General features: G+C 38.5%; 1 protein-coding gene across 2 annotated transcripts in view; it reads left to right on the plus strand.

Annotated features, from left to right (window-relative positions):
• The first annotated feature begins 1,003 nt into the window (after window positions 1-1,003).
• The window catches only part of TRIM29 (tripartite motif containing 29), a 53,882-nt gene continuing 29,685 nt past the window's right edge, over window positions 1,004-25,200 (plus strand). For both annotated transcript variants that reach the window (XM_063436846.1, XM_063436847.1), the window contains exons 1-2: window positions 1,004-1,796; window positions 18,468-18,563. In XM_063436846.1, coding sequence (XP_063292916.1) covers window positions 1,194-1,796; window positions 18,468-18,563 — 699 coding nt within the window. In that variant the 5' untranslated portion in view covers window positions 1,004-1,193. The remainder of the gene's footprint in view (window positions 1,797-18,467; window positions 18,564-25,200) is intronic.

Consider the following 25,200-nt stretch of genomic DNA (forward strand, 5'->3'; position numbering starts at 1 on the left):
TATACACACACTACATTCCCTAAACACACACTCTCACACACACTACATCATCCTATACAGACAAACACAACTACAGCCCATATACACACACTTGTTACATACCCTATACACACTACACCCGCCATCCACACAAATTATATGACTCTCTACATCCCATAGCCACATTACATGACAAACATAACAAAAATGAAACACCACATCCCAATCAGCTCACTCTACACACATGTGATCCCACAAGCCTCCAAACACAGGCAAAATATTATTTTCTCCTCTGGTATCCAACTTATGGAGACACCAGAGACAATTCACAAGCAAACACAGTGCAAGTGTGTCATTACATTTATATTACTAGAGTTGTAGAGCTCTTCACATGGTCTGCCCTGGAAGAGCATTGAGCCAACATGCTCATTTTGACTTCTTTGACTTCTCACTGACTTTTTACACAGTCTGGCACTGGGATCATGGACTCCACATGTGTATTCTTGCCCTCCCTTCTTTTTAACATGGCATGGGGTACTTGAGTAAACAATGTGGCTTGGTAAGACAAACTCAGTTTCAAGCTCATGCATAATGAATAGACAACTCTTTCATTTTGTATAGCTCATTGGCTATTTGCCAAACAAGCCTAACTTAATCCAAACCAGACTGTGTGTGAAGGCTTCAGTATGTGACTTTTGTTCAGTGACTATCTATTTTTTTCTATTTTATCAAGCATTTGTTGGGTCAGTTGCAATGCCAGTACAGCACAGTGTTTAGTGGACAGACCACTATTTTGTTTTTAATAAACAATTAGTGAAAAGCGTGGATACAAGAAAGAGTAAACATTTAATAAGCTCTAGATCTACAAGGTAAGCAGTCATAAAACAATTATCCAAAGAGGCAAGAAGTAGAACAAGTTACAACCACTGTGAACATTCTAATGATAATTTTTTTTTTCTGTCAAAGAAGGCAGGGCGGGAATGTTCCTAAGGCTTCCTGGGTGTGGATCAGGTTGTGTAACCTTAGCTGTAGCTGCAACATCTCTTAATCACATCTGCTTTGTTAAGGCTCACCTGCAAAAATCTGGTTTCTTCTTCAGTAGAAGTTTGAGTCACATATTCAGCGCTGTGCAATTTGCTCTCTATATCATCAAGAGGTTTCAAAGTACAGAAGATCCTTAAAAGGAGCAGCAAGCAAGAATATCAAGAGAAGCAATGGAAGAACAAGATAAAACAGCAAATGGCTCACACTCTGAAAACGCAAATGGCAGCTGTACTGTAGACTCTCCAAATAAAACTGATAACAAAGACATACCAAATGGAACCACCATGGAACAGAGTAATGTAAAAACGACAATCCTAAAAACAACCATTGGTTCAGGGGGTGCAAAGATTGGCAGCAGGGCAACTATTCTTAGTTCATCTGATTTAAAAGGGCCTACCAGCCCTGGGCCTGTTACTGACCACTCCGATTCTAGAAGGTCAGTTCGTGTTAGTGTAGGGTCTAACTATGATCAAGATGATGTACTGTGTGATTCTTGTATTGACGACAAGAAGAGAGCAGTTAAATCATGCTTGGTCTGCCAGACCTCTTTTTGTGATATCCACCTCAAACCCCATCTGGAAGGGGCTGCTTTTCGGGACCATAAGCTGCTAGAGCCCATCAGAGATTTTGAAGCTAGAAAATGCCAGTTGCACAGCAAGACTATGGAGCTGTTCTGTCAGACTGATCAAACATGCATCTGCTACCTATGCATGTTTCAAGAACATAAGAATCACAATACGGTCACAGTGGAAGCTGAGAAATATGTAAAGGAGGTGAGTGAACTTTTATTTGTTCTGTTTATCTCAACAAATATATGTATTTGTTTTACATGTATAGGGATTGTGCAGTGCAGGATATACACGATGTATTTATTATTTATTTATTTATAAAAAATTCTTAAGAAACGCAGTCTTATTACCCATAGGGTCTCGATGCGCAGAAACGCAGTCTTATTACCCATAGGGTCTCAATGCGCAGTAAATGTACTACGATGTAGTAAAATTGAATATTAAGGAATAGTAACATTTCTTAGTGAATATATTTTGCGTCTTTCCGTCCATACTAAAATGTTTGCAGAAGACCCCAATTCTATTCAGGACTAAATCAAATCAGTTTACGAGTTTATTTGTATTTGCAAATAACAGTTGATATTTATCATATTTAAATTGTTGTTCATTGGTTACTTTCCTCTCCCCCCCCCCCCCCCCCCCCCATACTTTAAAATCCCTTTAGCAATCAAACGTCTCACAGGCCCATAATTAAATTGTATATTATACCATATAATGTTTTAGGCAAGAAAATCATCATCTATTTACATCAGGGAAATCTTTCTTGCTCAGAAGATGAATGCAAAATAGGTTTGAGATATGCTACATTTCTCACACTCTTTATTGTAGATCAGAGTCCAAAGGGAGTGGGAAAGAAATAAATTCCATTGCTGGCTGTTTAAAATACAGTGCCAGCCAGCTAAATGGTTGAGTCAGAAATGTAAAGCTAAATACTTATATCACTAGAGTTGTATAGCTGTTCAGAAAAATATATACACACTATAAAAAGTATATCTAAGTGAAGAGAAGTAATAAGACCTGAAGTTCTAGATTTGTAGGTCAGGACTGGTATATTGTTGGACTGGAATATCAGTTATTGTCTAAGAACGAGTTTTCCAGTCCACATCTTAGGTGGTCTGTCTTTCCAATGTTCTCCTTTGAACAAGTAGTTAGATGTATATTTTACAATGTATGCAATGTTTATTTATAAATATCGTGACACATATTAACAGACTTATTAATATATACAACTTCATAAGGTGATTTATCCATTAAAGATTGACGTGCATGACATTTTCACCATTCTGAGGGCTTTTTTAACAAGGGTTTTTCTTTTAAGGAGGGTTTTCAGTCATATTCAATATTTGTAGGTACTGGAATAAGTTTGGTACACCTTTATACAAAATGTCTTTGTTGGAAAATGTCTTTTTCGCATGCATGTGAATTTAGGGTGAGAGCATGGGTGTTTTTACGTGCCCAATAATCTATTCTGGGCTAAATGTTTTATGGCTACAATTCTGGAGTGGGTGTGACTAGATAGTGAAATGTCTAGAGAAAAGTCATCAACTTCACCTTTCTTTCTTTGGATAGTAGGATTTTGCTACTAAATAGATTGATGAAATTATACAGATAAAAAAATAGAAAATATAATCAATGCAGATAAAGGCTTTTATGTTAGCGAGAGATTTCAATATTTACTCACTAACACCTTAACATGAGTAAGTAAACTTAAAGGACCACTATAGTGCCAGGAAAACAAACTCGTTTCCTGGCACTATAGTGCCATGAGGGTTCCCCCACCTTCAGGGTCCACTCCCGCCATGCTTAAGGGGGAAGAAGGGGGTTGAATACTCACCTTTCTCCAGCGCCGGGCTCCCTCGGCGCTGGGGACTCTCCTCCTCCTTCGGTCATCATTGGCTGAATGCGCATGCGCGGCAAGAACCACGCGCACATTCAGGCAGTCCATATGAAAGCATTCTCAATGCTTTCCTATGGACGCTGGCATCTTCTCACTGTGAAAATCAAAGTGAGAAGCGGGGAAGTGCCTCTAGCGGCTGTCAATGAGACAGCCACTAGAGGCTGGATTAAACCTAAACTGCTATGTTTACAGCAGGCAGGGTTAATCCTAGATGGACCTGGCACCCAGACCACTTCATTAACCTGAAGTGGTCTTGATGCTTATAGTGGTCCTTTAAAGTTAAAACACCACTAAGACTGCTAGCAGCAGCTTATTAGTTGAACATTTAATACAAAAATTAAACAATATTCAGCTAGAAATATTACATTAAACACTTTTTTTACGAGATAATTCCATGTATGATTTTTGGTTACAGTTTAAAAAAACTAATGGTAACTTGGAAACATAATTCCTTATTGTGTTTTTTAAAGTCATTATGGTTTTGAATAAAAACATCTGCTGATAGGTTTTGTTTTTTTTTAAATATCAGGTTTACAGACATTGCAATGGCGAGTGTGATGGATACTTGGCACAAACATTCATTGCAAAGCAAATATAAACTGTGTAACTAGAAATTCTTTAGTGTCTTAGGAAAAGGTGTCTTGAAATGTTGGTTCCTGAGCTTTTTTGTTCTGAAGAGGTTAATTGAAAAGACACATATTCTGCTCAGATCCTGCCTGGACAGAGCAAGGGCTGAGGGCGTCTCCTCCATTACGACATTTCTTGAATGCTTCTATATAATAGCCTTAAAACTATAGCTGTTTTGCAGTCCCACCTAGGGTGTGCCGGAGCATCATCCAGGCAGACAAGTCACTTGCCTGCAGCTAAATACTGCATGTTATGTATGCTGACATCACTTCGACCCCACCTGAAAAGATGAGAGGAGATAACTCGCAACACTGGTCTGTGTATGAAGGCAATTTCTAGTGAATTTAGTCACACAGGCAAAACTGGATGAAACTGGTGCAACATAAAATAAGAAGGGATAAGTAAAAGTGTTTAAGCAAACAAAATGCGAAAAAAACCTAAACCTAGATGTTTGTTTTTCAGACCTGAAAATGTTCTGTTGTCGCTTCCATTCAATTTTCACTTATCATGTTTTTAGAACACAGGTATTTTACACTTTGATCAGCTTCAGGGCAAGATATTTTTTTTTACCGTGTGTGCCCTGTCCTCTTACATCTAGTCCCCTGGTTTTCTTATATCTCTTAGCTTTTTATACACAGGATGAGATTTATGTGTTCAATTGTAAAAACTGGTCCAAAGTACTAAACATGGGGTAGTCACCAGGGGGACCAATGGTACCAGCAGGGACATTCCATTGGTAACTCAATCTCTTTTCCAAATTCTTACACACAATATATCCAGGTCTTCTATACTCAATGTCTCCTGGCTCCTTATACACAATGCCCAGGTCAGGTCTCACCGTCACCTCAGGCCTTAGTTCCTTCCCAACTGTTGCGTTGTTGAGTGAATTGTTGCATTCACTCCATTACACTTGTTACCTTCTCTTCTCTTCTACACACTCTTCCCTTATTTCTAGTGATGTCCATTAACTGATACGAACATCATACAATTTCTAACCACAATCTTGATTTCCTACCTTTTTTAAGAGTGGCCTAACTGGTGTCTAGTGAAAGAATGACTTGAATCAGTGTGTTTCAGAGGTACTCTCTCAAGGGAGTACAGTATTAAAGGGACACTCGACACTAAGGATAATGGAGCACTCTAAGCACCATAACCACTGTAGTCTAATTAAGTGATTATAGTGCAAGGCGTGCCCTGGCATCCTCCCAGTATTAGTGGTGTAACTTACCATGTGCCTTCCACTGCCTCACCTGCTGCCTGTCGGCTCTGCACCAAGTCAAGTCTTGTGGTGCAGGGAGGTGTTGATTGACTGAGCGTACTCAGCTGACTCAGGCTGTTGTTGTTATGGTCCTTGGCATTTTATTTCATCTTAATTTATTTTGTGCATAATATAGATAATGCATTAAATAAATGTCATTAAATAAACAATACTTTCCACTGACAACCTTTTATTTCTTGTACCTTCCAGCATTACTAGACAGAAGCTAAAAAATGTTAGTCACTCCTAGATTTCCAATTCCCTCAAATAGTGTTTTAAGACTACCCATAATCCTCTGCTCAGATTAGGCATTCTGCATATTACAAATGTTAAACTTTGAGTAAGATATAGATGATTCTGTCCATTTGCAAATTGATGTGGTCTCCTGGTGCTGTGCGCATTTAATTTTCTCTTCTTCTAAATATTAAAATATATGGCGTGACATACAACTGTTCATCTTTCAACTTCCCATTGTCATGTTAATATAATAGGCTTAGGTTTTATTCAGATGGCTTTTCCCAGACAAAAACAGCTCAGCAGTGACGTTCAGTTCAAACAGGCCTCATGTGTGACTCCTCCGCAACATCATAAATAGACATAAAATTGCTTTTCAGAATTATGAAGCTGAATTAGCCTGGAGAATGATGAACCTTTATAGTATATAGACACATGGGATGGGAAAACAGAAGCAACTTGGAAACAATGTATACATATATTAAAGTAACACTACAGGGTATTTTAGCATCCATTTTGTTAAGTATTTTGCAGACAATGCCCTAAAATATTTATTCAAAAAAATGATAAAGGCATTTAAAAGGCCTATTATAGTATATTAATTGCTGACATCTCAGCCATCCCTGATCTCCCATTGCTTCTAATTAGAAGAGTTAGTGAACTTGTGCTTGTGTGATATCATCATGACAGACCTGCCAAGTTGCACTATTTCCTTGCGTGACACATGATTTTCACACTAAGTAGAGGTTGATCCTGCACTCAAGAGAGTCAAGATGACTATTGGAATGTTCATATTGACCACATTTACTATGAACTTCAGGGCAATAAACTCCATATGCTGGTTCAATATTACTCAGTGTGTGGCTGGCCATTTCCCATCGCATGCTTAACCAAGTTGACAGGAAGTCTGGCACAAACAATATTAATTATTTTATTTATTTTTATACAATTGCAAATGATAGTACAGAGTGTCACTTTAATTGCTTCAGTCCCAAGCCATAGCCTGCGTCTAAAATTGTACATACATAGTGTTAGTTTTCCGACAACAATGTTTAAATATATATATATATATATATATATATATTTTTTTTTTATCCACTTCCTTATTCCGTGCTGTTTTTCTTACAGTCCATAATCAAAATATATATTTTTCCAATGTCAGACCTGTTTGTTGCCCTCAGATACAGCATGATATATTTTGTGCCTCAGCAAATTGGTACAAAATACTTACGGTACCAGTTAAAGGATTTAATTTTATTTTTTTTCCAAGCATTATTGAACCTTATACTAATGGGAAAGAACTTGGAAATATAGAGTTTTAATTAATATGCCACTACTAATATACTGCAGACTCAAAGGTGACCAAAGTATTACGCAATAGAGATTTAAAAAAAAAAAAAAATTAGAAGACATTGTGACTTAGACAAACCAGGATATAAAATAAAGCAAATCATTATTGTGTAATTGTATGGATTATATAAACCCCCTAGTGACCAGACCGTCAATTTTCTTACCGATAAGGACCAGGGCTCTTTTTACATTTCTGCTGTGATTGTGTTTAGCTATAATTTTCCTCTTACTGATTTACTGTACCCACACATATTATATATTGTTTTTCTGCCATTAAATGGTCTTTCTAAAGATACCATTATTTTCATCATATCATATAATTTACTATAAAAAACTATAAAACATGATGACAAAATGTAAAAAAAAACACACTTTTTCAAACTTTGACCCCCAAAATCTGTTACGCATCTACAACCGCCAAAAAACACCCATGCTAAATAGTTTCTAAATTTTGTCCTGAGTTTAGAAATACCCAATGTTAACATGTTCTTAGCTTTTTTTGGAAAGTTATAGGGCCATATGTACAAGTATAACTTTGCTATTTCCAGTTAACGCAAGTTACATTGTAACAATGATATCTCTCAGGAAACCCTGAATAACCCTTCACATGTATATATTTTTTTTAAAAGAAGACAACCTATGGTATTAAACTTGGGGTATTTTGACTCTTTTCATGCAACCATTTTACCACCAATCTATGCCAAATTAAAAAATAAATAAATAATAATTGGTGATTTTTTTGACACACATAGCAATTTTAGAATACATGTACATGGGGTTAAGGGTTACTGCCAACTGCACTCAGTACAGGCAGAGCGTCAGAAGCACCGGGGGAGCGATCCTTGGGGTCTCGGCAATGAGGGGGGGAATTGCGCAATGCCTCGACATTGAGGCATCTCTGCAATTCCACTAGAGCTGCTGGAAGCTTCCAGTGCTCTAATTCCCCACGTACATATCAGGTGCGTCCGCGGTCCTTAAGGACCGTTTTTTGTCAGACGTATCTGATACATCCGTGGTCACGATGTGGTTAAAAGACCTAATTGAAAGAAAATATTAAGCCAGCTATTTGTTTTACATATGCTAGTTATGAATTAAAGAAACACTACAGTGTCAGGAATATAAACATGTATGCTGAAGTGACTGTTTAGGTGATCTGCTGTCTTTCTGTTCAGTAAAAAAAGTGATTTTACTCTCCTTTCCTCCCATGCCGCACATGTTTTACGGGAGCTGGCCCCATCTAGCTCGTCCTCCATGGTTGATGATCTCAGAAAATCCAATGTTTTGCCAAAGAAAAGCATTGAGGCTATTGCGCCTGCATGGTAAAACGCTGTGCTGCGCAAATCAGCATTTCTTCATAGAGATCCATTGCATCAATGCATCTCTATGGGAATTGTTAGGCTATCCATGCAGCACTGGACTAGGAAGCACCTCTAGTAACCATCTGAGAACCGCCCCTAGAGGTATTTCTAGGCAGCAATGTAAAAGACAGTGTTTACAGTGTTAATACTGCAAAGACATGCATTGACACCAGAATCACTACATTAAGCTGGTGACTATAGTGTCCTTTTAAAGTCTTCACCATCAGCAATACGTTGTCATTGTTTTGCAATGTATTGTAACACAAAACAAAATACAAACACCAAAATCATCTTACAATCAATATTCTCTAATATTTGATAATGCACCCCTATTTCTACAGGATGAACAAATACATGAAAAGTTACCTTTTTTTTATTTGCTCTTTTGATTTGTTTCTTAAATTCAAAAGACAAAACAAAACAAAAAAAAGTGAAAACGGCTAGTGTGCATTCGTATTGTTGATGAATTTCGGTAAAGTGTATAATTTAGAGTGCTTTTAAACAAGTGCAACGTTTTGGAGATTTTAAGGTATCACTCAACAGAAATCTATACACAAAATTAAACATACCCAAGCAATCTAGAAAAAAAAAAACCCTCTTAAACTCATTTATCTATAGACTAGGTTGGATACACATTAAAAAATGAGTCTAAGCACCATGCTGTAAGCATTTTGCATTATATTAAAGTACATCGTGTTCAAAGCACCCTGAGCCCATTCTTATGTCTGAGAGTGGCTTATAGCAACATGGATTTTTAAATATCTCTACCGCTATAAAACATAGGACCAGACCAGACAGCATGCAGTACACACAGTAAGGATGAGACTGCACACAGTCCACAGTCCACAGTCCACAGATTTCCTGATAGTAAAAACATAGCTTGGTTTGCTTAACAGTTGACCGGGCTGTGTATAAGCTGATTGCAGTTTGCTATTAGTTTATAGAACTGGGTCATTCATGTTATGTGAGGATTGGAACTGCTCTTCAGGGATAAACTACTTATGTGATAAGCCTTTGCTAGACGGGATTATGCGATACGATCAGAAGGAGACACTGCAACTGCAGGCAGACCTACTAAGTAGAACACTGAGTTACATTTTAAATGTTTTACGATATTTTTAATGCACTACCTTTTGAAATCTCTTATGGGTGCAATGACTCCGGCTCTGCCTTCCTAGTAAAATATCAGAAAATAAACAAGCATGAGTTCTCCAGCCCTCATTAAGTGTTGCACACCTATTTTTGTTTATTCTTAACCCTTTAATACTTCTGTGTAGGCTGTATTGCAATGTTCTATTTAGTGCAGCTTGAGCCGGGCAACTGTACTTACTCTATGTAAGTCTTGACATTTAAAAAAAAACATTTGGAAATGCTTTATTATCACTAAAATAGTGTACAATCTCTCCAAAGGTTCTTTAAAGAATTATTTAATACATGGAAACAGATGAAATGCAAGAACCCTTTAACAACAACCTATAAAACAAAAACACTGTTTTTGTATGGATTTAGAGACAGCTATTTATCATATGTTTAAAAGTAAATACAAACTTTATAATTATTTTACTAAGAAATGGTAGCAAAATGGTTAAGACCAGAAATACTCTTTAACCCCTTAAGGACCAAACTTTTGGAATAAAAGGGAATAATGACATGTCATACATGTCATGTGTCCTTAAGGGGTTAAAGAAGTAGACACTTCTATTTAGCTTTGTCGTGTGTGTGTTTTTTTAAATGTAAATATTCATTAAACTAGCCCTTTAAGCTATACACATTAAACAGCATTTTAAACATTTTAAAATGTATTTATCTCTTTGGAGTTAGGGTACAGGTATAACAGGTGAAACAATAGAATTTTGGCAAACATATTTCTTTTCCAGTTGTCTTGTGCTTTCTGTTTGATGTTAGATAGATACTAATTGTAAATTAGCTGTTCAGCACAGAGTTCTACTTACGGTAGGTCACCTGACACCTGCAGTGGATAGGTATGTTGCCACCACACCTGTTGTATGTTGTTGACACCCACTCATCACTTTGTGTTTATCTCCTAATACTTTTTTTTGTTTCTCCGAATCTGCCTTTTCAAATTTGTGTGTTCCTTGACCCCTTTGACCATCAAATGTGTCTCTTAACCCTTACCTCTTGTCTGATTCTTAACCTTCTTACTTTTTTTTGTCTCCCCAAATACATACATAATAGCATGCATGCATTCATAATGCATCACTTTTTCTGGCTCCCATTCCCATTTAGTGAGTGGAAACTCCATTGTTCTTTCCTACACACAAACACTTTTCCACATATAGCTACTCATACAAAGTCATATGTAGTGACACACAGCCACACTCAAGCACACATAGAGTAACACACGCTATGTCACATACAGTCGTATGCACACAGTCACACACAAAACCCCAATCACACAGTCACACACACTGTCAAATGCACACAATCACACACAGTCAAAGGCACACAAAGTCGCATTCACACAATTACACATACAGTCACAGGAAATGGTGCACAGTCCAATGCACACACACATGCAGTCAAACACCATTACACATACAGTCATAGACACACAGTTAGCCTTCTACCTTTAATGGCACCAGATGGGAGGTTGGAGTGGAGTTCTAGTCCCTGGTGTCTAATTGTTGGGGAAGCAGGGACTCCCCCCTTGGCAAACTGCAGTTACCAGGCAGCGGGTTCGAGCAGCATCTAACTCCTCCCCGTTGCCAGTAAATGACAGGCAGCTGCTCCTCGCTGTCCCTATTAGACCCAGGTAAAGGATAATGAGTATGCAGTGCAGCCCATCTCCTCGGTGCTGCTTTGGCTCATGAAGAAGCCTTAGTCTGAGCGGAAATCAACTGCTGTGATTGGCTGAGTGTCAGCAAACTGATTCTATCATATCACGGTGCCCATTGCTGGTACGGATTAGTATAATTAGAAGGAATGCCTTACCCATACCTCCAGTGGGGCAGGGCTGTGAGGTAACTGTACATTTAGTGTTCTTGAAAATGGTCTAACCCTGGATGGAGGGACAGTTCCAGGGGACTCCTAAACAGTTCAAATAGTTATAGTGCTTAAAGTGTCCCTTTAAGTCTTCAGCCTCAGTTTGGGATGACTTTGCATCCGATTTGGTGAGACTTCAGTTGGGGACAATTTAATTAAGGATTTATGTGGTGCAATATACAGATTTCTTTCTGCACTGGAGACTCTTAATGTCCTGAATAGCTTTAATTGCTTTCCACAAACTAGCTACTAAAAATCTGGAGCTTCATAAATATCCCACACACATTTTATTCAGCATGTAACGATACACAGACCAACTTTCCAGACCCCAAAATGAGCCTAATGCATATTTGTGGAGATACATTAAGACACAAATAGTCCCACCCAAAATATTTCATGTGAAAGTGCATTCCTAGATAATTTAGCCTTGTAGGCCACACCTGCATTTTTTTTTTACTTAAACATATTTTTTTACATTTGAAGTAAAACTTTTAAATCATATTTACTATGACATTTTAAAAATGTACTGCTAATTTCTAGTAAATGAAATTTCTGTGGTGAAAATAACCATATCGGTATTTGAATTATTTTCTCTTTGGCAATGTCATTTTACTAAGAAATGGAATGTGACTTTTCATTGTAAACTGTGGAATCACAACCTAATGCTTCAACTATGGAATTCTAAGTTTAAAACTTTAGTAAACAAGGTATCCACTTTAAAAATCCATTGGGTTCCACCTCCAATTTTTCTCTTTTTTTATAAATAGAAATAAAATACAGGTGGGGAAGATCTCCATATGCTTTTAGCAAAGAGGGCTGAAATCTTTTGTTTGCTGAAACAAACACAGCCCACTTTGTGAAAATCATAATGGAATGCATGTGGTTATTAAGCACTCCAGAATTGACACCACACCAGACTGAAACAAACATGGACATTTCGCAAGCCAGACATCCAGACCTGTTTATCCTGTGTTGGGTTTTATATGCTTAAAATATATAATATTTGAATATATGAAGTTTAGGTTGTTGTCCTCTGTATCCGGAAATCGAAAGGGGATGTGTTGTAGACACCTTTAGATGCCTAATACCGATCCTCATTATGGCTCTAATAGATGTCAAAGGTTTCAAATAGAATTCTGTGTTTTCTTGTATGTATTATTTTTTTTTTATTTTTTTTTAGCCATTTTAGCATTTGGACATAATACAGGAATCTGAATTATAAGTTGTCCTAGGTAAAACATGGAATTATAAGTAATTAGAAATTCGAATTATAAATGGTGCCCTAGATCAATGTGTGTGGAAGGCACATGCTCAATACAATTACAGTTGTCCCAGGGACACTTGCAACAGCAGGATAAGTCAGTGGTTATGGCTCTGTATGATGGGTGGAGGATAAAAACACATTTGTTAACCTATATTTATATATTACCCATTTACTGGAAGAAGGTGTGGTAGAAGGGCTTACTCTAGTTTTACGCCCTAAAGGAGACTGGATGTAGGTTAATGTAATTAGGCAGAAAAATGCACCTTTCACATTTCTGCTTCAAAGCTTTAGTTTGTGAGTTTGGGTGCAATCTTTTACCATCTTTTTACACCACATATATATTTGACTGTTAGTCAAAACCCACATAGACCATGATAAATTGAGTGATTGCATAATATGGAGCATAGGAATCATATCGGGTTAAAAGGATATTTTGCTTATTATTATTTTCATTATCCCACAAGTCATAATCATACAGTTATTCATTAAAGGGTGGACTGTCAGGAATTCAAAAGGAATTCAAACTGAATATAAACTTGTGAACAGTGAATATTTAACTAGCATTGTACACCCATGAACACCAATGGTGTCAAGGTTTTGGTGCAGCTAAGACTTTATCAAGCAGCAATGTTTTTTAAAAATAAAGAAATAATAATTATTAATTACAACATAAAATTAATACCAAAAGCCAGTGCACAACTAAATGTGAAAAAACACCACGATACTTAACATTAGCATTGGCATGTGATTCAGTTTTATCTGAAAATTGGAACCATAAATATATTGTGTGTTATGTCTGAAGGCTACAAAAGCTCTATTAAAAAAAAAGAAAAACAACTAAAAAAAACCCCATACACAGTGTAATCAAATTTAAGCAAATAAGCTTAAATAAATTCTATCGAGAGTCATTCACATATATTAGAACCATAATCAGACTCTGTATTATGCACCTACATATGTCTATAACATATCCCATCTTGATTTCAGGATAGAGGGGACAACAGATTAAACTTTGTATATTCAAATTTTATAGGCTCCAAACCCTATGTAAAAAGTGGACCAATAAATCTCATTGCCGGATTGTCACTTTACGTAGGGTTAAAGAAAAGTATTGTACACACACGTTTCACCAATGCTGTCTTCTTCCTAGTGCATATTTCGGTGTTGTCCAATATTTAAAGTTTTCCTTTTTGATATGGGCAACAGTGAACTCCATACAATAAAACATCCTTATTGTTCATAATGCATACAATTATATAGTTCTTACCTTAGAGCAATCCAAGGCCCCTTTATCAAGTATCCAAATAGGATTGTTTATCTTATAAAAAAGCTCATAAATCTTTCAAGTAGTAATAATCACTCATCAATTTACAATTCATGAGAAATGCTCCATACATTATACCTTCAATAAATATCTCATTTTGCATATATATTTTAATCCTAATAGCTATTGAAGCATGTATAGTCAAAAATTTTATTAAACAAAACCTTTTTGTTTACATTCTTTTTTGTTCAAAATCTAAGTTGAAATTTTAGGAAACTAAGTCTCCACTTTGAAAATCCATTGGGTTCCACCTCCGATTTTTCTCTTTTTTATAAATAGACATAAAAGACAGGTGGGAAAGATCTCCATTATGCTTTTAGCAAAGTGGGCTGAAACAAACACAGCCCACTTTGTGAAAATCATAATGGAATGCATGTGGTTATTAAAGGAACACTATAGTCACCTAAATTACTTTAGCTAAATAAAGCAGTTTTAGTGTATAGATCATTCCCCTGCAATTTCACTGCTCAATTCACTGCCATTTAGGAGTTAAATCATGTTTCTGTTTATGCAGCCCTAGCCACACCTCCCCTGGCTATGATTGACAGAGCCTGCATGAAAAAAAAAACTGGTTTCACTTTCAAACAGATGTAATTTACCTTAAATAATTGTATCTCAATCTCTAAATTGAACTTCAATCACATACAGGAGGCTCTTGCAGGGTCTAGCAAGCTATTAACACAGCAGGGGATAAGAAAATCTTAATTAAACAGAACTTGCAATAAAGAAAGCCTAAATAGGGCTCTCTTTACAGGAAGTGTTTACGGAAGGCTGTGTAAGTCACAAGCAGGGAGGTGTGACTAGGGTTCATGAACAAAGGGATTTAACTCCTAAATGGCAGAGGATTGAGCAGTGAGGCTGCATGGGCATGTTCTATACACCAAAACTGCTTCATTAAGCTAAAGTTGTTCAGGTGACATTTAGTGTCCCTTTAAGCACTCCAGAATTGACACCACACGCAGGCTGAAACACACATGGACATTTCGCAAGCCAGATATCCAGGCCTTTTGATTTTATACTGGATTTACCCTGTGTTGGGTTTTATATGCTGAAAATATATAATATTTGAATATATGAAGTTTATGTTGTTGTCCTCTGTATCTGGAAATCGAGATGGGATATATTGTAGACACATTTAGACACATAATACCAAGCCTCATTATGGCTCTAATATGTGTACAAAGTTCCAAATAGATTTCTAAAGATAATTTGCTTAATTTTAACTATGTATGTGTTTTCTTGTTTTTTAAGATAGCAGTTTTAGCCTTTGGACATAATACAGGAATCTGAAATATGTGTATGGTTTTGATTGTCAGATAAAGCTGTATCGCATGCCATTGTTAATGTTAAGTATTGTGTTGTGTTTTCAAATGCACACTGACTTTTGATAAAATGTTTATGGGTAGCAGGACCTTTATGAAACTTGAAATAGACTCTACTGAGCCAACATTTCTTGGCAGGGATTTAAAGGAAACCTGTAACCACTTACCTTGGCCTCTGCGCCACCGCTGCAATCTCATTAGCGCAATCTGTCTCTGCTCCTCCTCTGCTGCTCTCCAGTACGCCCGAGATCCTCCTCTGCTCATCACTGTTTTGCCCTGCTTTGGGACAGTTGCCCAAGGAGGTTAAACTTTTTCAGAGACGCCAATACGCTGGTTTTATCGCCAGCCTGCCGGTGTCTGAACAGAGTGATGTCATGTCACTTTGTTCCTATATTACCTATCCAGCACTAGCAGCACTGGCTAGGGAGATTCCATGGGTGAAGAGCAGAAGGACCTCCTGAAGGAGGTCTATTCTGCTCTCCTTTATCAACCAATTTTTGTTTTTTAGCCAAATCTCTATATTTGTTAGCAAAACGGCTAGCACAATGTATAGAAGAAATTTAATGTTAAAGAGCTAAAAAAATTTTGTGCACTACCAATGCCCTTTAAGCTCATATAGTCACCTACTTTGCTGAACTTTACTGGAGAGTGCAGGTTCATGTCAGTTTCTATTAGCTGCCTTCTCATGCTTTTGTGGCAGTGAATATCTTTACCGCCAGGGCCGGACTGGCCCACCGGGATACCGGGGTATTTCTCGGTGGGCCGGTGGACTTGGGGCCGGCAGTGCAGCACTTGACACATTTATTTTTCCCTCCTGTGCATTTTTGTGTGAGGGCTGGGGCAGATAATTACCGAGGTGGCTGCTACACATACAGAGGTGGCAGCCAGCTGCAGCAGGCAGGAGTGAGAGTCTCTCACACATTGCCAGCTCCTCTGCACGGCCTGTCTGGTAGGATCCAGCCCCTGCATTGGAGCTCCGCCCACCAGCCTCAGCCTGGTGAACTTTCACACAGGAAGAGGAAGTACAGGAAGCACCTCATGAAGGATCCACACTGCCAGTGACAGGTAATTGTATGATTGCTACTGAAAGAGTGATAGTGAGAGTGAGAGTGTGTGTATCAGCTTGCTTGTGGTAAGCTTGTGGTGTGCTTGTGTATATCAGTGAGCGTGTAGTGTGCTTGTGTGTGTATCAGTGAGCTTGTAGTGTGCATCAGTGAGGTTGTGGTGTGCTTGTGTATATCAGTGAGCTTGTAGTGTGCTGTGTATATCAGTGAGCTTGTAGTGTGCATCAGTGAGGTTGTGGTGTGCTTGTGTATATCCGTGAGCTTGTGGTGTGCTTGTGTATATCAGTGAGCTTGTAGTGTGTATCAGTGAGCTTGTAGTGTGCTTGTGTATATCACTGAGATTCTAGTGTGCATCAGTGAGCATGTAGTGTGCTTGTGTATATCAGTGAGCTTCTAGTGTGCATCAGTGAGCTTGTAGTGTGCTTGTGTGTGTATCAGCGAGCTTGTGTGTTTGTCAGTGAGCTTGTAGTGTGCTTGTGTATATCAGTGAGCTTGTAGTGTGCATCAGTGAGCTTGTGGTGTGATTGTGTATCAGTGAGCTTGTAGTGTGCTTGTGTATCAGCGAGCTTGTAGTGTGCTTGTGTGTTTGTCAGTGAGCTTGTGGTGTGCTTGTGTGTATATCCGTGAGCTTGTAGTGTGCTTGTGTGTGTATCAGTGAGCTTGTGGTGTGCTTGTGTGTAATCAGTGAGCTTGTAGTGTGCTCGTGTATATCAGTGAGCTTGCAGTGTGCATCAGTGAGCTTGTGGTGTGCTTGTGTATCAGTGAGCTTGTAGTGTGCTTATGTGTGTATCAGTAAGCTTGTAGTGTACTTATGTGTGTATCAGTGAGCCTGTAGTGTGATTGTGTGTGTATCAGCTGGCTTGTAGTAAGCTTGTGTTTGTCAGTGAGCTTGTAGTGTGATTGTGTATCAGCGAGCTTGTAGTGTGCGTGTGTGTGTATCAGTGAGCTTGTGTGTTTGTCAGTGAGCTTGTGGTGTGCTTGTGTGTATATCCGTGAGCTTGTAGTGTGCTTGTGTGTGTATCAGTAAACTTGCCTGTAATAAGCTTGTGTGTGTCAGTTTACTCTTGTGAGCTTGTGTATGGGGCAGGGTGCTTGTGTGTGTCGGTGTGCTTGTGTGTGTCAGTGAGCTTGCCTGTAGTAAGCTTGTGTGGGTCAGAGAGCTTTTGTGTGTCAGTGAGCTTGTGTGGGTCAGAGCACTTCTGTGTTTGTCATTATCTAACTTGTGTTGGTCAGAGAGGTTGTGTGTGTGGTGAGCTTGTCTGTAGTTAGGTTGTGTTTGTCTCTAGTGTGCTTGAGTGAATGTCAGTGAACTTGTGTACGGCAGTAAGCTTGTCTATAGTGAGCTTGCGCATGTGTCAGAGAGCTTTGTGTGTGTGTATCAGTGAGCTTGTCTGTAGTGAGCTCTTTTGTATCAGTGAGCTTTTCTGTAGTCAGTGTGTGTGTGCCATTAAACTAGTGTGATTTATTAATGTGGAACATCCTTTTAATATATATATTTTCTGAAATTATCCAATTGACACACTGATGCCGATATGCTGATATCAGCATGGAGTGTTTCCCTGCTTAAAGAATTGTCCCCAAGTGAGCCAGTCACAACGGACAGGGGGCATCCTGGAGGGTGGCGGTTATAGCACTGTAACAACTGTCGTCTTCAAAGTACATACATATAAACAATACAAGCATACTATGTGACACAATTAATTAGAGGGCTGGAATAATTTTTTTCCAGGGCTGTTTTCTGTTCCCAGTCCGGCCCTGTTTACCGCCAATTTGAATTTACTGAATGTAAGACATGGTGGAGATTAGTTTGCAAGGCAGCTTTTTACCCCTCTGCATTTTTAGTATTTGTGTCATTAGAACATCTAAATATACTCTTTATTTTTATTTTTTTAACAGAAATTCCATATTAAGTAATTTAAATTTTATCTTTCATATATTGGAATGTTGTCTAAATAGATCCATAGAATGTTAGATTTGTCTTTAATATACATTTAATGATTTTTTTTGTATAAAATGCTTAGGTTTATGTTCTGTGATATGATGCTGCAGATAAATACATTTGAGAAGGTGAAATAATATTTCGGCATTAGTGCTTATAAAAAAAATAATATTGCTTAAGTATAATATATATTACCAGATTTCTAATTGTATTTTTTTTTTTTTCTCAAATGTAGTCAGAGCTGTCCGAAATACAAGAACAGCTTCATCTCCAGCTCCTGGATGTGGATGATGAAGTAGAGAAATGGCATAAGGAAAAAGACCGTATCAGAGTAAGATCAAAAATCCTCACATTTACTGTCAAACTTGCTACATTCTCTCTCCATTCTCTTAAATATGCATTGAGTGTTAATTCCTTCTATTGGTCCAAATTATGCTTTACAAGCATCCAGTTTAAATCATACTTCACACCTCACCATATAATTAAAGGAAACTGAAAATGTTACAAGCTGACAAGCAGTTTTAGGACAACATGGCTTGTAACCTATTCCTTCCAGGTCTGCTGCCTGGTTCGAATTGAGAGGGGCCTAACAAGAGGGGTTGGGGCCTAGTGGGGAACACCTTGACGATCTGCCTCTTCGCACTTACCCAGAATTGGCCCTGCTTCAGAGGATTCTGAATGAGAAGCCTCTGATTACTATTTCCCTGTGAAGAGACTAAAAGTTTATTCCAGAAGAAATTGAAGGGCTTTCAAAGGCAAACTGCTTTAAGATGCATGCATGAAAATACAATTATTTTATATATATATATAAATCCAAATCGGTTTGCACTCCTGGTAAAGCCAGTGGTTTCTATGCCCGTTGCTGGTCTAACAAAAATACAAATTCAAAAAACACTGGCCGCACTCCAAAGACTTGTAAGGATATGTTTGAAGTAATACTTAACTTTTATTAATTCATAGTTAAATAAGACTTCTTTGACAATGAATTAATAAAAGTTAAGTATTACTTCAAACGTATCCTTACAAGTCCTTGAAGTGCGGCCAGTATTTTTTGATTTTATATATATATATATATATATATATATATATATATATATATATATATATATATATATATCTACATACTAAATAAAAAAAGAAGAAAATAATGATAAAAGGATAATCTTCTAAAGAGACCCATATCTCTTATTATAGGCAGCAGCAGGTAGGAGGGAGCTATGTCCATGCAGCTACCAGGGTTATTAGAGGTCAAGGCAGGTGTGCTCACAGCAAAACTGTTTGCATGGAGCTCAGTGGTAATGGACTCAAAATGTGAGTAGAGCCGAGTTCTACTCAGTCTTTAACCGGGACGCTCCCTATAGTGACTTTCACACTGGTAGTTCCTGGAGGCGTGTTCTAATGTACACTTTAAACATTGCTCTTTCTATGAAATAGCAATAGTTTACACTGCAGGACAAGAATGACGAGTTCACAGCACCAAGACCCCTTCATATAGTTGAAGTGGTCTGGGTGCTTATAGTGTCCCTTAAATTAGTCTTCCCTTCATTCCACCCTCCTATTAATAGGGGAGTGTTTTTGCCCATTCCTGGGGAAAGCCCAAATTCTATATGTGGACAGTAATAATAAGTATGCAATTGTTCTATAAGGTCACCTCAACAAGTCATCTAGCGCTCTACACCAACTTCTGCAAGATAAAGTTAAACCTGTCTGATGTCATTGAATGGTTTATGGATGGCAATTAAACTCTTGTAATAAGAACAAAAAGCTTCCACCTTACTTTCATATGTCTATGTGGGAAAATCCTATAGCTTTTGAAGCTTAGCATAAATCTGTCTAGATTTTCAGTTTTGTTTCTCTTTTATGGGCATGTTTTCCACAGATATTTATCCATTTATGTATTTTACAGTGATTTGCCAAAGATCTGTAGAGTGGGTAGTTAAAGTGAATAAACCAAAGTTTACAATCCTTGTTGCACAGGCCAGAACATTCGAAGGGGCAATGGCAAACATTTAAATAAGTAATGTTTATGACCTTTGAGGTTTAACTTTGAGTCCTATGACTTTTCCACAGGGCTGGAGATGTTATGTTAGATGAACACAGAGACTAGGTGTAATATATTCATGTTCTACTAAGTTGGTATAAAATCCTCTCATGTAATAATCTTACTTAATCTTGCTATAGATTTACAACATAAAACTAAGTTAAAAAGACACTTGAGGTAGGTACACTCTGGGCACCAACACAATTGAAGTGAATATGATAGAATTTGGCCTACTATTCCTCCACTATTTTCTTTTATTAAAAATTTAAGTCAAAAAGTACATGTTCAGCTATTTGCTATATAACCAAACCCAACGTTTTACAAAGCATCTTCTTTATTAGGCATACTGTACGTGTATATTCAGCTCAGCTACTTAGAAATTAGTGTCTGTTGGATTACTGACATGACTGTCCTATTCTATCTCGTTTCTCTTTAGCATGGCTTTTGTGTATGATACAGATAGGAATAAGATAGTGATTGATTGTGGGACAGAGTCAAGTCAGCAGCTGATTTCAAACATATCACTTAATGGCTGAGTTACACAGTCTACCTTTTAACCAGGCAGACATTTTGTGAAAATGGAAGACATGAATGTTGCTTAGCAAAAAAATAAAATAAATAGAGATTGGAATGTAGAGAGAAACACAGCATGAATTTCAAAACCTGTGTTGGTGTCCAGAGGGTTCTGGAGTACTAGTATGTCATTTTAGGTGTTCCAAAAGGAATTGTATTGGCATTTGGTTGCAATCAGTGGTGTATAGTGATGTCCCGAACTATTCGCTGGCGAATAGTTCCTGGCGAACTTAGCATGTTCGCGTTCGCCACCACGGGCAAACACATGCGATGTTCGATCCGCCCCCTATTCGTCATAAAAAAAACAATAAAGATAATGAGGGGGGACCTACTGTCCTCCCCCTCTCCGGCCCCCACCCCTGTGTGGCGGGTGGGGGCCCTAAAAAAAACAATAAGGGGGGGACCTACTGCCTCCCCCCTGGCCCCCACCCCTGGGCGGTGGGTGGGGGCCATAAATCACAATGGGGGGACCTACTGTCCTCACCCCACCCCTAACCCATGAGCGTTGGGTGGGGGCCATAAAAATAATGAGGGGGACCTACTGTCCTGTCCCCCACCCCCACTGCTGCGCGGTGGGTGGGGGCCTTAAATCACAATGGGGGGACCTACTGTCCCCCCCGGCCTCCACCCCTGAGCGGTGGGTGGGGGCCCTAAAAAAAAATAAGGGGGATGAGAAGAGGGGAGTGATTGTGAGAGGGAGGGGGGTGATGAGGAGAGGGGGGGTGATTGTGAGAGGGAGGGGGGTGATGAGGAGAGGGGGGGTGATTGTGAGAGGGAGGGGGGTGATGAGGAGAGGGGGGGTGACTAAAAAATTACCTTAAATCCCTGGTGGTCCAGTGGGGGCTGCCTGGTGGTCCGGTGGGGTCCCTGGTTGTCCGGTGGCCCTCATTTCCGGTCTGCAGCTCTGCAGAGCTGCAGCCCATGGATCTCGCGAGACCCAATCAGAGTGTTGCCGTGGTACCCCGCGGCAACGCTCTGATTGGGCTGTGCACACGAGATCCATGGTCTGCAGCTCTGCACATTGCAGAGCTGCAGACCACCGGTCTCGGCGATCGCGGCAGGAGGGGCATTGCAGTCTGCCCCGCGCACCCCCATAGTAAGTGGCACCCGGGGCGGTCCGCCCCCCCCCCCCCCACTCCCCCTTAGTACGCCACTGGTCATATCATATGCGTAGAATTTCTCCTTATTTTCGGTTCAGTGTTTTAGTGTTCACTGTTTTTAGAATAGTGTAATTTTAATTTTGCTAACAATTTGAATGTAGGCCCCTCTTGATCTTGAGGCCCTAGGCTGAAGCCTAGTTAGCCTATAGGAAAATCTGGCCCTGCCTGTGCAGCATTCAATCAGAACAAAATAAACAACAACTAGGAATGAAAGGATCCCTGAGATACTCACTAGAGTAGAATAAATAAGCTAAGCTGCCTGTCTGTCTCACACATCATGCTCAATGATCGGGTAAGATGAACAGAAGTGATTGAGTTCTTCTGAACATAATTTTACATAATTGCATGTAATAAGCAACCATATAAGTCTTGTATTTAAATCCCTCGATGCAATTAATAGATGCACTAGTAACTATAAATAGTAAAGATGGATAAACAGAGGGGCGCAAAGACAGTACATAAAGAAGAACCCTAGTTTAATCATATATAAAAAGAGGTTCTTAAGAGAGTGTCTGTAATTCTTAATTAGATAAAGGGTATATCGTATGTCTAGCCCTCTCAAGGGTTACAAACAGTTATAAATAGAGAAACAATTATGACATATGGAAATAGCAGGCACAGAATTATACTTAATGTTAGAAAAGGCAAATCATGGGAATATAATTAAGGCCATTGCCCACTGTACGTCCCTACTGCCAACCAACTATCCGAGATCTCCTCCCAGCCTGCTGCTTCGAGGAGCACCCTTAATACAATATAACTTTAAATAACCTAATCCAAGTATTACAAAAGTAAACATGCATTATAGTACTAGAAACCCCTTCCTAATAAGTGAAAAATAAAATCAATGAAAGTGCTTCGGCTTAGCAGCCTGACAAGCGTTTCAGAATTTGAAGTACGCCTTTCTCAAGAGCAATCCACCAACTGAAATGCACTTGCTTATAAAGGTAAGTGGATTGCTCCCATTCACAATACTCAACCAATCATAGTCAATCCTACTCAGCCAGTTTAGAAGTGGCTAAAATGAGGGTAACATATAAAGCCAGGAGTAGGGGTTGATCTACTAAATGAAGATTCTCAAACGTAAACTTACCAAGTAATAGGACCTAAAATTTAACTCCCAAAGAAACCGAAATGATGGAGTTCTTGTGAACATCATTCTTCATCAAAGGGTGCCAATGAATATACAACGTTTTTCTACACCTTATGTCAATTTTGGGTTATTAATGATTAACATGTAACGTGGCCTGTGGGGTAGGTGATGCCTAATAAAATACATTAAGCAAATTCTTTATAACTAAGAAGAGTGCCTAAGGGTTATGTTACCCTCTTATAACCAAGAGGTTTGATGAGAATGCAGGCATGGAGAATGGACATATGTTGTTCTCCATCTGATGTGCAGTTACACAGCATAGTTTCACAGCTGAAAGGAGACTTGCATTGATCAAGTTCAGCCTTCCTCGCATCTGTTTTTGCCATTGATCCAAATAGAGGCAAACCCCCAGTACCCCCCCCCCCCCCCAAAAAAAAAACAAACAAAAAAAAACAGTTTGAACAACATACTAGGAAACAATTCCTTCTTGTCCCCAGAATAGCAGTCAGACCTCTCCTTGGATCAAGAAGCTATTTAACTAACAGTTAAATTAGGTCATTTTGTTCAATGTGACCCAAGTTCCAATGACCCCTATCCTTGTCCATACTATATAAAATGCCCTGCTAATAATAGCAACAATCCATATCTATTCTCTAAAACTTGAGCACTGGACTAAAACATGATTTAGCTAGGCTCTCTGTGTGTCAATTCAGTTGCCCAAAGTAATCGAATGGCTTTTCATCCACATTGCAAGACTATAATATACAGTAACCATGGAAATGTTTTGCATCTGACATCAAGTTTGTGGTCAACAAACAAGATCAAGAAAGCTTTTGATGTTCCCAAGTCATCCAACACACCCAAACTCCTATAAAATGTTTCAGCTGTAAAATAGAGGTAGAATATATTCTTTGTTTGTGATCCTAGACCACAGAACCTATAATAAACTAGTGTCTCAATGTGATTCTCTGGCAGTAAGAGATCATGAGGTATGTGCCAACAATTAATTGACATGTGAGGGGAAGAGATACATTTTCAGAGTTTTAACCCCTTAACACCGCAGCCAAATGTACAAGTTGTGAACGAAACAAAATGTAAACAAAACCTGGCATTTGCGCTATATGTCTGTCAAACCGTAATTCACCTCTTTCATATTAAATGCACCCCCCCTTATTAGATATCATTTTATTCAGGGGAAACAGGTCTTTCATTTAATATCAAATATTTAGCTATGAAACATAATTTAATATGAAAAACATGGGAGAAAATAAGATTTTATTTTATTTTTTTAGTTCTACATGACATTTTAACTGTCAATGTCATAATACTGTTTGCTTTTACTGCAATAAAATACACATATTTGTATTCAGCAAAGTCTCACGTGTAAAACAGTACCCCCTATGTACAGGTTTTATGGTGTTTTGGGAAGTTACAGGGTCAAATATAGCGTGTTACACTTGAAATTGAAATTCGTCAGATTGGTTACGTTGCCTTTGAGACTGTATAGTAGCCCAGGAAATAAATTTACACCCATAATGGCATACCATTTGCAATAGTAGACGACCCAAGGTATTGCAAATGGGGTATGTCCAGTCTTTTTTAGTAGCCATTTGGTCACAAACACTGGCCAAAGTTAGCGTTAGTATTTGTTTGTGTGTGAAAAATGCAAAAAACGCCAATTTTGGCCAGTGTTTGTGACTAAGTGGCTACTAAAAAAGACTGGACATACCCCATTTGCAATACCTTGGGTTGTCTACTATTGCAAATAGCATGCCATCATAGGGGTAATTTTCATTCTTGGGCTACCATAGGGTCATAAAGGCAACGTAAGCAATCTGGCGAATTTTAATGTGAAAAAAATGAAACACAAGCCTTATATTTGACGCTGTAATTTTTGAAAACACCATAAAACCTGTACATGAGGGGTACTGTTGTACTCGGGAGACTTCGCTGAACACAAATATTTGTGTTTCAAAACAGTAAAAAGTATTGCAGCAGTAATATCGTCCGTGTAAGTGCTGTTTGTGCGTGAAAAATGCAAAAAACGTCACTTTTACTGGCGATATCATCGTTGTAATACATTTTACTATTTTGAAACACT

Source organism: Pelobates fuscus, chromosome 11, assembly GCF_036172605.1.
Source record: "Pelobates fuscus isolate aPelFus1 chromosome 11, aPelFus1.pri, whole genome shotgun sequence".
NCBI lineage: Eukaryota > Metazoa > Chordata > Amphibia > Anura > Pelobatidae > Pelobates > Pelobates fuscus.